The sequence below is a fragment of the Neolamprologus multifasciatus genome, chromosome 23 (genome assembly GCF_963576455.1).
Source record: "Neolamprologus multifasciatus chromosome 23, fNeoMul1.2, whole genome shotgun sequence".
NCBI lineage: Eukaryota > Metazoa > Chordata > Actinopteri > Cichliformes > Cichlidae > Neolamprologus > Neolamprologus multifasciatus.
The window spans coordinates 17,787,680-17,800,660 of NC_140460.1; the positions used below are offsets into that span (position 1 = coordinate 17,787,680).

General features: G+C 37.8%; 2 protein-coding genes across 10 annotated transcripts in view; one reads left to right on the forward strand and one right to left on the reverse strand.

Moving 5' to 3' along the window:
* LOC146491316 (protein NLRC3-like) overlaps positions 1 to 4,325 on the forward strand; it is a 36,983-nt gene extending 32,658 nt beyond the window's left edge. The window contains exon 10 of the mRNA XM_085152680.1: positions 1 to 4,325. Coding sequence (XP_085008806.1) covers positions 1 to 530 — 530 coding nt within the window. The 3' untranslated portion in view covers positions 531 to 4,325.
* lrrfip1b (leucine rich repeat (in FLII) interacting protein 1b) overlaps positions 4,093 to 12,981 on the reverse strand; it is a 25,260-nt gene continuing 16,371 nt past the window's right edge. For 7 of the 9 annotated variants that reach the window (XM_085152683.1, XM_085152686.1, XM_085152682.1 and 4 more), the window contains 4 exons: positions 12,468 to 12,560; positions 12,219 to 12,311; positions 11,550 to 11,688; positions 7,894 to 10,254 (listed from right to left, as the gene is read on the reverse strand). In XM_085152683.1, the coding sequence (XP_085008809.1) occupies positions 8,771 to 10,254; positions 11,550 to 11,688; positions 12,219 to 12,311; positions 12,468 to 12,560 (1,809 nt within the window). In that variant the 3' untranslated portion in view covers positions 7,894 to 8,770. Of the gene's footprint in view, positions 6,354 to 6,487; positions 6,593 to 7,273; positions 7,354 to 7,584; positions 7,703 to 7,804; positions 7,855 to 7,893; positions 10,255 to 11,549; positions 11,689 to 12,218; positions 12,312 to 12,467; positions 12,561 to 12,981 lie in introns of those variants that run through there. The other 2 variants (XM_085152690.1, XM_085152687.1) reach the window with 2 other exon arrangements.

Below are 12,981 nucleotides of genomic sequence, written 5' to 3' on the forward strand. Positions count from 1 at the left end.
ATTCCTGTCAACTCACAATCGACACAAACACAGTACACACAAACCTCAAACTGTCTAACAACAACAGGAAGGTGACACGTGTGACAGAGGAGCAGCCATATCCTGATCATCCAGACAGATTTGACTATGAGCCTCAGCTGCTGTGTAGAGATGGTCTGACTGGTCGCTGTTACTGGGAGGTTGAGTGGAGAGGAGAGGTTCAAATATCAGTAAGTTACAGAAGACTCAGAAGAAAAGGATACAGTGATGACTGTTTGTTTGGATACAACGAGCAGTCATGGAGTCTGTACTGCACTGATGATGGTCCTCGTTCTGTATGGCACAATAACAGAAACACACTCATCTCCTCCTCCTCCTCCTCTGTCTCTAACAGAGTAGCAGTGTATGTGGACTGTCCTGCTGGCACTCTGTCCTTCTACAGAGTCTCCTCTGACACCCTGATCCACCTCCACACCTTCAACACCACATTCACTGAAACTCTTCATCCTGGATTTTTTGTCTGGTCTGGTTCCTCAGTGTGTCTGTGCTGAGTTGAGTGTAAAGAGTGTCCTCATGTTAGAGAAACATTCTGACTGTTGAACAGATAGTTCAGTCTGTACATGTCTGTCTCTTTCACTCAGAAACACGTTTCCAAATTCATGGATTCAATCAGTTGATGTTTTAAACTGTTCTAAATGATTCCTTGCAAACTTCTTCCTCTTCAGTCTTTTAAAGATAGAAGCTACGATTATTCCAGGATCCACGTGTTGTTTTTCTCTATTTTTTTCTCACCTGCCTCCGCGGCACCGCCCTGTTCAGCTCACTGCACCACTCCTCCCCTGCAGCTGAGCCAGGGACCACACCTCCACCACAACCAGTATGTTGTGTTTCTTTGAAGCTCAGTTCACAACCAGCTCCTCTGTATTTTCAACAAGTCTGAGCTTGTTAAAATGAATCCAAATGTTTGATTTCTCTTAATGTGATTTTTCCAACCTTTTACTGCTTTTACTGTTCCACTCGTTTTTGGAAACTGTGATGGAAGCAGGACAGGAAGGAAGCTCTCAACAGGAGCAGATTTTCATATTAAGAGCACATTTGAAGGTTTTTTACTTTAATTTGTTGTCAAATCCTGAGAACAGACAGGCTGTTTGGATGCTCCACGACTGAATAAGTGGCCATCCAATTATACTCAGTGTATAAATCATTAAAGACATTCAGCATCTCTCATGTTTCTGTTGTACTATAAAAATTAGCTCCTTTAAAAACTGATCCAGTCAAAGAAGCATTAACTTCCATACTGATCAGATCAATATGTACAGTTCTGATATCACCAAGTCCTCAGATGTTTTATCACCCTCTGCTGGTGAGAAGATGAACTACAGGATGTCAGTTTTGGGGGTTTTTAAATTTGTTTTCTGTGATCCTTATCTGTTTTGGATCCATTCTGCCATGCAAGTGGACTCCAACTTGGTCACAGTGTGTCCATAATCATGCTCCAAGTAAAACCACAAGATTAACCTTATAGTGTTGAAACAACAACAATTAAAAGTTTGAGTAATAGTGAACCAGTTCCATTGTTTGTGGGCTCCTCGAGCTGAATCCAGCAGGTTATTTGGTGGACATTTAAACACTTAAACAAACAAGCACGCATCTATAAGTTGAACGTCTCCAAAATCCTTTAAACAATTGAACTTTATAGGACAATTAGACTTATCCCTCTATGAAAACTCTCCAGCTGTTATAAAATGTTCAGTTGAGTCTGAACAGGTGGTTTGTGCAGGCCCAGACTGTCTCTATGCCAGAAACAGTCTGAGCTGGAAACAAATCCGGTGGTTGTTTATTAATAGGATGCACAGGCCTCAGATTAACACTCTCAGCCCACAAATCCTCCGCTATGAAAGAAATACACAGGCCACCATCTGCAAATAAATAAATGGTCCACATTTTAAAAAAAAAATTACAAATAAAATCATGTTAAAACTAAAAGAGAGTAATACAATAATAATATAATGTGGTCCTTACAAAGAAAAACACTCTGTCTTTCAGATTACTGAAAGTGGCTGAACTCAGCAGTACAGTGGGGTTATAATTAAATTCAAACATGAATTCAATGGCAGATTAAAATGCTGTGTTTAGAGTAGTAAACACCAGAAAGCGGGATAGTCACGTGGTTTATGTAGACATCAAGGACATCTGGAATATGTGAGCATAGGGAGACAGAGCTGTGTTTTTTAGTCATTACTAGTTAATAAATGTATTGATCTACAATAGTTTTTATACCTCAGTGCATGTAGCATAATCTTTTGTGTAAATATAAGTAAAATATTCAAGGAACAGTGTTGTCAATTCTTCTTCCTTAAGTTGTCAAACAATAATATGACAATAATTCAGGCTAAAAGTCATCTTAAACTAGACAGGTAAATGCATTGAGACATTAAACTGATTTTTATGTTTTTATTAGCCTTCTTAAATCAATTAATTGATGTTATATAAAGTCTGTCATTGGTTCCTATCAGTGTGTGTAATAAAGAAACAGGATTAGTTTTGTTAACACGGCTAAATAAAGCATAAAAAGTATTTAGTATAGTTCCCCATTTAATCTTGGGCGATTGTATTTTCAGAGATGGTGTCTAATTTTAAACTGACCCTATGTTTTTAGTCTCACTTTGAGTCCTCTGCCATCAGCTGAGCTGTGACATAACACAGATGTTAACTGTCAGCCATGGCACAAAGACTCAAAACTGTTAATGAAACTTATCAGCTATGCTTGAATATTTATTTATAGCCATGTTTTACATAAGTAGAAGCTTTATCTTTAATTTTTGTGCCGTTATAATCCTACATCCTATAACACGGCAGGTCATATATATCACTGGATAAATACGTTTACGTAGAGCAGACAACTTCATAATGTTCATAATATTTCACTCAGTCCAGTAAAACATATATTTTCTTCTGATTTCATAATGTCACATGAAATAACAAATATAAAGTAATTTATATTGTTGTTCCTGGTTAAGATTATGTTTTCTGTTAGCATGTCAAAATTCTACTAATTGATGGGTGAATAACTCTATAATCTATTTAGAGAATCAGAATCTCATTCTGATTTCTCTGTGTTGATAACATACAGTTCTTTAAAACCTTTCCATTTAAAAGTGCATCTCGTACTTTTGTGCTGCTATACCTTCATGGCTAGAGTCTGCTGCTAACTCCCTGTAAGTATTGCCAGGCTATGTCATCCCCCATCTCTATAAAAAAAAAAAAGAAAGAAAAAGAAATGTCCATTGGCGTGAATGGGGTGGCTGTAGCTCAGGTGGCAGAGCAGGTCAGCCACTAACCAGAAGGTCAGTGGTTCTATCCCAGGCTGCTGCAGTCTGCATGCAAAGTATCCTTGGGCAAGATACTAATCATCGGAGTGTGAATGTGTATGAATGTTAGATACTTAGCACTTAAGAGCTTAGAAGAAGTGCTGGTGTGAATGAATTAGTTGTATAAAGCGCTTTGAGTGCTCAAACAGAGTAGAAAAGCGCTATATAAGAACAAGTCCATTTACATGGTGCGACTCTCCATTCAATGGCTCTGGTAAATATTTTAGAGAGTCACCTGTCATGTCTGCAAGTAACCAGTTGTCAGCTGCAAATTGATGTGCAATGACCAAATCACTTCTTGTGGACGCAACTTTAGAAATAAGAATGTAAACATGTTTGCTCATGTGCTTCTAATGCGCAAGTCCATAACATGCAACTGTTCCAATTAGACTGTTTGTCATTTTAACTGAATTTTATCGAAGCATACCCAAAACAGAGTCCACTGAGACAGTTCAGGTGGCCGACCCGGAGGCCGACGACAGAGACGGAACAGGTCCGGAGGCCAGCCGTGGGGAAGGCAGCGGCGTCGACAAAATCGGTCCGGAGGCCGTCTGCGCTGGCAAAGAAGTCCAGTCAGCGGCCTGGAAGCGACCTGTCCATTAGTGTTATGAGTCACCTTACAGTGAGATGACAAACAGCAGAAGGTCACGTCCCTCAAGCCAATCCAGTTTAGTACTACAGGCAAGTGGATGGTGGATTTTAACTGAGAAGGCTTGTTCATTCACAGAAACCACAAACACAATGAGATATTGCATGAGTTTAATTGAATACTCCATCACACTGATCAATAAAATCAATAAAACCCCACTGACTGATATATTGACACCCCGCATCCTAATCAATAGGACAGCCGATACAATAAAATAGATGAAAGTTTCCCCAAACATGAGATAAAATATTGCACACTGAATGATCAGGATCAGCTTGTATTGATGATTTCTGCTCAGCAGGCAGCGACCCGTACATTCACAAAAACATCAGAGATTATTGATTATCAGATTAACACTTGCAGAGTTTGATCCAAACATCCTTCAACACCCAGAGAGACAAACATAGGTGCTGCCGTAGAAAATCCCTCTCACTGGATCAAAACAGCAATTCAAACTCTTCATCCATTCATTCATTCATTCATTTATTACATTTACAAGCTGGTGATTTAACATCCCAAGTGCCAAGAAAAGTCCCAAAATCCAACACAGAGACACAAGATGACCTCCTCCACTGTGGCCACACCTCCTTCTGATGCCTGGTTCCATCAATAAAACATACTGGGTGGGGCTGGGCACTGCTATCTGGGTTAGGTTCCTGTCCAACAGCATCTGGCCCCACCAAACTGAAAAAAAAAAATCTGACTTAAAATATTACAAACACCAAACAAGGAGTCTGGTGTTATCTGAAAACAGGAAGAAAGAAAAAAAATCCATTACCAACAAAATATAAAAAAAAAAAAAAGAAATATATATATATATATATATATATATATATATATATATATATATATATTTCTATCAATCTGCCCAAAACTGGTCAAGTCTCTGTGGGAAAATGCGCCCCCAAGTGTTGGAGAAGAGGTAGTGCCACACTGCACACAGATGGATGCTGATGAGGCAGATGTAGAGTTTGTTTTAACACACCTGGAGGGCCAGGTGGTCGATGTTTACCCACACTGGGACACCATGACTGCAGCTTTGATGGTTTTTAATGTGCATTAAGAGCGTCAGAGGGTAAAAACACAGATAAATGGTCACATTCTGTTTGCTTAGTTTCGTTTTTAAGTCTGCATATTCTGTAATGTGACCTTTAGATATTGGATAATAGCTAAATAAATACAAAATCAGGTATTGGGGTTGGATATCAGAGGTTGGATATGATGATAAAACACTGAATTTGGGGCGATTTCATAGGCACTTTCCTGCTTCAGCTCTTGTTTAAAAATGCTCATGAAAACTTTACCCTATAATATATGGACTACTGAAACGTATTTTGTTCAAGGCAACCTATATATTGTGAGAAGACGTGCTGCAGTCATGCCGCATAAATATATTTGGTTTGGTTTTGTTCCAACAGATCTCACTAACATGAACAAGCCACAACTATTCATGTATATCCATTTGAGGCTGCTTAAGGTTGAGGCTTTCCTAAAAAGAAAAGGAAAAACAATAAAATACTGAGTACAGGTAGCATCGCTCAGCCTTTAGGGATTGATAAAAGCACAGTGAGGCTGGTGACTAAATAAATCACTTCCAGTCACTGACTAAACTGGCCACAAGCATTAAAAAGTGATCACTCCTTTTTCATCACCTATCATGTGTAAATTATTTGATGAAAGACTGTAAAGCTTCTACAAGATGGCCTGGATATGGACTTCCATGTCCACAGATAATGCTCGATATGGGATTGTTTAAGCAAGATAACCATGGATGTACTATGAAGCTTCTACAAATGGCTCTAGTAAAGACATACTGAGTGGAACCAAAATTTCTTAGCTTCTGCTGGGGCGTAAAGAGTGTTGAGCCAACATGCTGATTTTCGCTCTAACTTCTGGAACTAAAATATGTGGATGTTGAACTAGAATACATTGCTTTAATGCAGTGGAGGTTTTTGTGTCTCCTGGCTCGATCTGGTCTGTTTTTTTGTCCTCTGAGGCTTGATGGATGGACAATGCTACAGTCTGAAGTCCGATGTGGTAAATCCTGCCATGACTATGGATGGCATGTGTTCACAGAGCTACATTAAAGATCACATTTCATTTTCTCAGATTCGGGTTTTGGTTTGTTTTCACTGCCTCAGCAAACTCCACATATCTAGTGCTTATTTAGAGTAAAATCAAGCACTCGCAAAGACATTCTGTTTAGGTCTGATTGTCTCTGGAGATGAAGATGGGAAGAGCAATCACTGCTGGGCTAGCAGGGCATTACGGTTGGCCTTCATCTTCTCCAGGCGCTTGGAGAGGTGGCTGTTACTGGCCTCCAGCTCATCAATCCGATCCAGAGCTGAGCGGAGCTGCGAGAAACATAGAAACAACAAATGTTCCTTACTGCTCACATAGAAAACAGTGAAGACAGAATACATGCCCAAGAAACCAGAAAACACAAAGCAAGGAAAGTCAACTCCCAGACAGAAGGTGGTGCTCTCACCTCTCTCTGCAGCTTTCGTTTCTCTACCTTTAGCTCATCTTCGATCTTCTCTGCGTTCTCCGACGCCCCTTTATAGCGACTCACCTGACCCTCCAGACGGATTACCTGAGGACATCAACAGCAACATGAACCGTCTTATTTAAGGCAGATAAAGTTTCAAACTTCTTGATGAAGTCAGATGAAAGTGGACTTTTAGGGAGGGAGTGAGTACAACTAAACAGATTGAAAGTTTTGTTGTGTTTCCTGGCCAAGCTACAAGAAAGACCTACAGGAGCTTTTATGACATCCCACACATCTTGACTGATCCCCTCATTGCAGCTATAACAGCTCCTGCTCTTCTGGGAAGGCTTATGGTCAGACAATGATGTTTTGACATTTGCAGTCTCCATTTTACTTCATATCAAAGGTATGATGGAGCAGATATTAGGGCTGTGTGCAGGGCGGTTAATTTCTTCCACAGCAAACTCATTCATTCTAGCTTTTATGCACCTCACTTTGTGCACAGTGGCACAGAGTGCTAGAAGAGAAAAGGATCTTCCCCAAAACGGTTCACGCAAAGCTGGAAGTAGAGAATTTTCCAAAATGTGACAGTAAGCCGAAGCATGAACATTTTCCTTCAGTGGAACTGAGAGGCCTAGATAAACAGGGATTTACAGTTGGTGTGGTCAAACACTTCTGTCCATGCAGTGCACCTATGATAAAGGTGCTCCAAAGATTTATCTTGTTTGAATATTTCTGAGATTGAACCCATTTGGGAAGGAAACACTTAAGCATGTCAGTACTTACATTTTGTTCAAGCGTGGTGACTTCCTGTTCAGATTTCACTAATTTGAATTTAAGGTCACTGATTTGTCTGTTGGCATCTCCTACAGAAAAGAAAATCAAACGAACAAAGAAACTTAATGATCATTTTAATTATTATGTAATTTTACTGACAACGAATCCACAGAAATTTCACAAATCCAATGTACATTTTGTGAATACTACAACAACGACAAAACTAAACAGAAAACATGAAACTGAAGAATGGCAAGGGGTAGATGAGGAAGATTAAACAGGATGAAAGATTAAAAAGGATGAAAATGATGAAGACTCACTCTGCAGTTCTAGCAGATGAGAGTCCATCCCGTTCTCCAGACGATCGTTCTCTGTATTCTGAACTCCTTCTGTGACGATCTTCTGTTTCTGATCCAGCTGAGACTGCAGTAGCCTCACCTGTTCACACATTCAGAAGCACATTTCATATACTTGGCTAAGATCAGATTAAACAAATCTGCAGTGGAGGTGCTTTCCAACTTTATAATACAGGCAACTCACCTGATCCTGTAAACTCTCTCTTTCTTCAAAAAGTTTTTTCAGCCGAAACTCTGAAACAGCAGAAAAAAAATAAGTCCAGGAAGCAGTCATATTATTCTAAGCTGAATCTTCTTATGGTTTAACCTTGAATTAAACATCAAACACTGATTCGGCACATCTGCCTTTCATTATAGTTTTATTGATTGTGAGCAGAGCGTCCCTTTAATTGTGTTGGAAAAGATCTGTGCCAATCCTTCCCGAGAACATTATGAGTGATGCATTATGTGAGAATAATAATAAATCCTGTAAATGGAAGTTGAAAGCTCCATTAAGTAAAGTCCTTTGACTAGTTGTGGTTTTTCAAACACACTTTGCATGTGTTGTGTCTGAGCAGCTGAAACATAATAGAAAATATAAAATGACTCAATGTAGATCCTTGAAAAGCTAATCTACAACTCTGACTCTGAAGTTATCAGTTCTTTAAGTTCTTTAAGTGTACTGGGCACCAATTTGAAGCCTTTCTGCTTCCTCAAGCCAAAAATTACTTAATACAAGTTTAAATTTATTCATGATGGAAAATTTCAAATGTAAAATACAGACAAATATTCTTTTCAAACAAGTATGTTTTATTAATCTGAAAAAAAAAATACCATCAACGCATTTAAACAGAAATAAACTATTGATTTCATGTAATTGTTTTGATGCCAAATTCATGGCAGTTAAAGTTTACAGCTGCTTACCCTTGTACAGTGTTGCAATTAACTGTCAAGAAAACAATTTCCAAGCAGTCAGCTTATAAAAACATGTCAGTAAAGAACATATTTATAGGTGAATGATTTAAATATTCACTTTATTTATTTGATCAGTTCAAATACTTAAGTACTGATAACAGTACTGATGCTTCATTGATATTTCAAAGTCTAATAATTTAGAATCTAAAGCTCCAACACTGACTACTAAATCATCATTTCCTTCATTCTTGTGATTTTAGGAAATTCTGCACTCAGATTTTTTATTTTTCCTGCAGTCGGAACATGACTCTCTCTGTCTTCTGTGGCATTTCATGCTTCCAACTTCAGCAAGAGTCTCCATTTCTGTCTGTTGGCCCTCCTCGTTGATCTCCTCACAACTGTCAGTGTCTCCAACCAACTCCTTTGAATTTTTGGCAGCTACTACATGACAGCTTTGACTCTTGAATCTCTTTGAACTTGTTGATGAACCCAGATTTGACCCAGACACCTTTGCTGTGGCCTCTTCGGGTTTAGTGAAGTAGGAGTCGATAAAATCAAAAGGCTCTGAGCAGCTTGTTACAGTTGTTTCATCTATATCAGCAGGATTTCCTCCAAACAATTCTGCCAGTTCCATTTCATGGGTTTTAGACATGATCCTTTGTGCCTTTTGGTCAGCATTCATAGGACGATCCAGATTATCTGCATACAGTTTACTTGTGGAGGCTACTTCCAACATCCTTGAAGCTGAATTGTCTCTCAGTAGGCCTAAAGGTCGGGTCAGACATTTTTCCACATATTTATTAAGTGTAGGATCCATCATGTGGCCAGTTTGCTCTTTGTTGTGCTGACTAGGCTTGTTCTTTAATATATTTTCCACATCTGAAGTCCACTTTTGAAGAGATCCCAGAATTTCTGAGAAGATTTGTGAGATTTCAACTACAAAAACTTGATTTCCAGCAAATCCTTGGTGGACATTTTGAGTCATCTTTTCCAAACCAGCACGGATGTCCAGTGGGGCAAATGATGTTGATGTTTGAATGTTACGTTCTGCACATTTGGAGGAATTATGTCTAGCTGGTTCATGAATCCTCTGGTCTTTAAGTTCTTCGGGTGATTGAGCTGTTTCATGAAATGTGTCTTTGTCCACCTGAACCTTTTCCACACTACCAGAAACATCACAGTTTTTGTCACTTGATACACTAAGCAGTACTACTTTGCTATCCTGAATGACATGTTCAGTAGGATGATGAAAAAGGTTTGATTTGAGAACAGGTGAAACAACCTCGGGGCATTTTTCTGAATTTTCCTGAGTTTTGCTGATCTGTTCACTAAAGGAGTGTGTCTCTTCTGTTGGATCCTGGTTTGCTGGTGCTGTTGAAATCACCCCAAATTCATTTTTAGGTTTGGTATATACATATATCTTACAAGCAGCCCCTGGCCTTTCTTTATTCATACGTAGTTTGGCTCCTGTCTTTCTATGTAGAAGACGTCCATGTTGCCTGCTCTGGATTTTCTTGATTCTCTTGGGTCTTGGTTGCTTGGTTCTTGCAGCCTCGTTTTCTCTTAGATGTTTGTCAACTGTGTTTCGTCTTTCTATAGGCTGTTTGATCGACTTGCTTTTGCTGATGGTGGAAATGTCATTCAATGACTTTGACCGTTTAAGAACCTTCCAGAGGTAGTTTTTCTTGTTGTTCTCAGGTGGTCTGTTGCCTTCTTTTGTCTCCCACTCTTTAGTTTTTCCTGAAAGACCAGGAAGAAACATTGGAGGACCAAACACAGCTGACTCTTAGAGAAGTAAAACATAAATTAACTAGATCTAGAAGATCTAAATCTAGAAGAGAATTAACTGGCTTGTGGTGATGAAGGAAGGAGGCGATCAGAGGGATTAAACGTCGATTCTTGAATTAATCTTCTGTAGCATGAACTCGAAGAGGTGATTTTAAAAATCCAGATGCGATGCTGAAGCGATTGAAATCATTTGAGTTTTTTATCAAAATTAAAGAAAGATTACACAAGCATGTGTTTGTTAGAGACTTATTCAGACATGCACATCATGCAATATTTAAAAAAAGGAAAACAAAAACAAACAAAAAAAGAAAATGGTTCAGTAAAGTAAAAGGAGATGAAACATTACAAAAATAAAATTACCAATGCCAAGTGAAAATAAACTACTCCAGTTTTATGCTAAAATATCTCAAAATTCCATATGTCATATTCCTGCCTCAAACTTGTGTAACTAATAATAATGACTTAAAATATAACAAATTTTAAAAGTTACAATTTGTTTGACTTTAAAAGTCAGAATTGTAATTTACAAACTAATATCCTGAATAAAAATATGTACTCTTGATTTTAAAAATGAACACACTGAATTACACCTTTTAAAACATTGTAGCAATTCTGACAATTGTAATTTCAAAATGTTAATATTAAAAATAAATGTTGTGGTATTAAAACTATAAAACTAACTGTAAAGTTAGCACCTATTCTTCTACATGTACACTTACATAATCATAAAATATAAGTTGGACATACGCCAAAAAAAAATTTAATAACAATAATAAATTTTTAATACCACAACATTTATTTTTAATATTAACATTTTGAAATTATAATTGTCAGAATTGCTACAATGTTTTAAAAGGTGTAATTCAGTGTGTTCATTTTTAACTTATCAACGTCATATTATAGTTTTAATACCACAACATTTATTTTTAATATTAACATTTTGAAATTATAATTGTCAGAATTGCTACAATGTTTTAAAAGGTGTAATTCAGTGTGTTCATTTTTAAAATCAAGAGTACATATTTTTATTCAGGATATTAGTTTTTAAATTACAATTCTGACTTTTAAAGTCAAACAAATTGTAACTTTTAAAATTTGTTATATTTTAAGTCATCATTATTATTAATAAAATAATTAATATTTATAATAAATGTATGAATAATTAAAGGAACAAAAAAGTCAAAACCCCCCACCCACCCACCCGCAAACACTTATATATTTTTATGAAAGGTTTATTTGGGTCCTACCAAGCATGTTCTCTCTGCCACCTTGAGGAGACTCCTGAGCCAGTCGAGAGGCAGATTCTGCACTTATATCGTCCTCGTTCCCACCGAGTTCCGCATCCCCATTGGTGGTAATGTCAGGAGAGACGGTTACACCGTTTTTCTGTCCAGCAGAAATTCATAAAATCAGTAATCAGTCAGCAACATAATCAATACCAGTCGCCCTCTGTGTGTGAACGTTGGTTCTTGTATTTAGTCAGAAAGCCTACAGTTCTTTTTAAAAATCTTAAACAGCTTCACAGATGTTCACATTAACTGTCCTGTGACAGTTAACAGATGTCACGATGTATTTGCGTAAGATTTAGAAATTATTTTTAGAAACTTGCCATAAAATTTAAAAACACAGCAAACTAAAATAATTATTCTAATAACCTAAACCCCTTTTTTAAATGCTTTAAAAGGAATACCGTAATTTTACTAAAGTAATGAAAGTTTTAGAGAATAAATTCTAAATTAGTTTAATTTTTCAAAAAGTTAGTTTAAAGATGCTGATAAATGTAGAAAAGAGTTTAGATACTGAGGTTTTTATATGTTAGTTTATGGAACTAATGCTCAGTTTTAAAATGATAAACTAATAAAATCAGATGTATTCTCAACTCTGAGCTCTTCCTGCTGCTCTTCAGAGTTTGATACCTTTAGTAAATCTCGCAGTCGAACCACCTCGTCTCTGAGCCGGTCACGCTCAATGCAAACAATGTCCGAGATTTCTCTGTGCCGTTCCAACGCCTGAGCGACAACGAGCGGGGAGGAGAGGAAAGAAGTAAGCAAGTAAGGAAGAAAGAAAAGAGTTAGTGAATGAAAGAAAAGTAAAAACCCTAAGAAAGAAGAAGTGAAGCTTCAGAGTTAAGTTTGAAAATCGTAAAGCACTGAATGAAATCATACCCCGATTTTTTTGTCTTTCCACTGCAGCGCCTCCTGCAGGTCAGAAACTTCCTGACAGTAACTGCTGCTCTTCAAACGTAGGTCAGTCACTTCCTGTTCACCATAGACCCAGACAAGGGCAGCAGAAAGCAGTAAAAATGAGTAAAGAGCAGAAGAAGGTGGAAGGAAAGAACAAGAGGAGGAATAGGACGGCCACACGTCCCAGTCAACACAAACCATATATATTATATATATATATATATATATATTTATTAGGGGTGCAACAATACTCGTATCACTATTGAACCGTTCGATACAGTGCTTTCGGTTCGGTATGCATATGTATCGAACAATACAACATTTTTAATTTATTTTATCAACTTTCCTTCTGACGATGCTGTCTGTGTTGAGCGCTCAGTGGATCTGCGCTCGACAGTGCAGCCTAGGCGGAGTAGTCGAACGCAGATTCACTGAGCGCAGGGCAAGCTAGCGAGACAGAAGCTAAGCTCGTTGCAACATGGCATATTGAACCTCC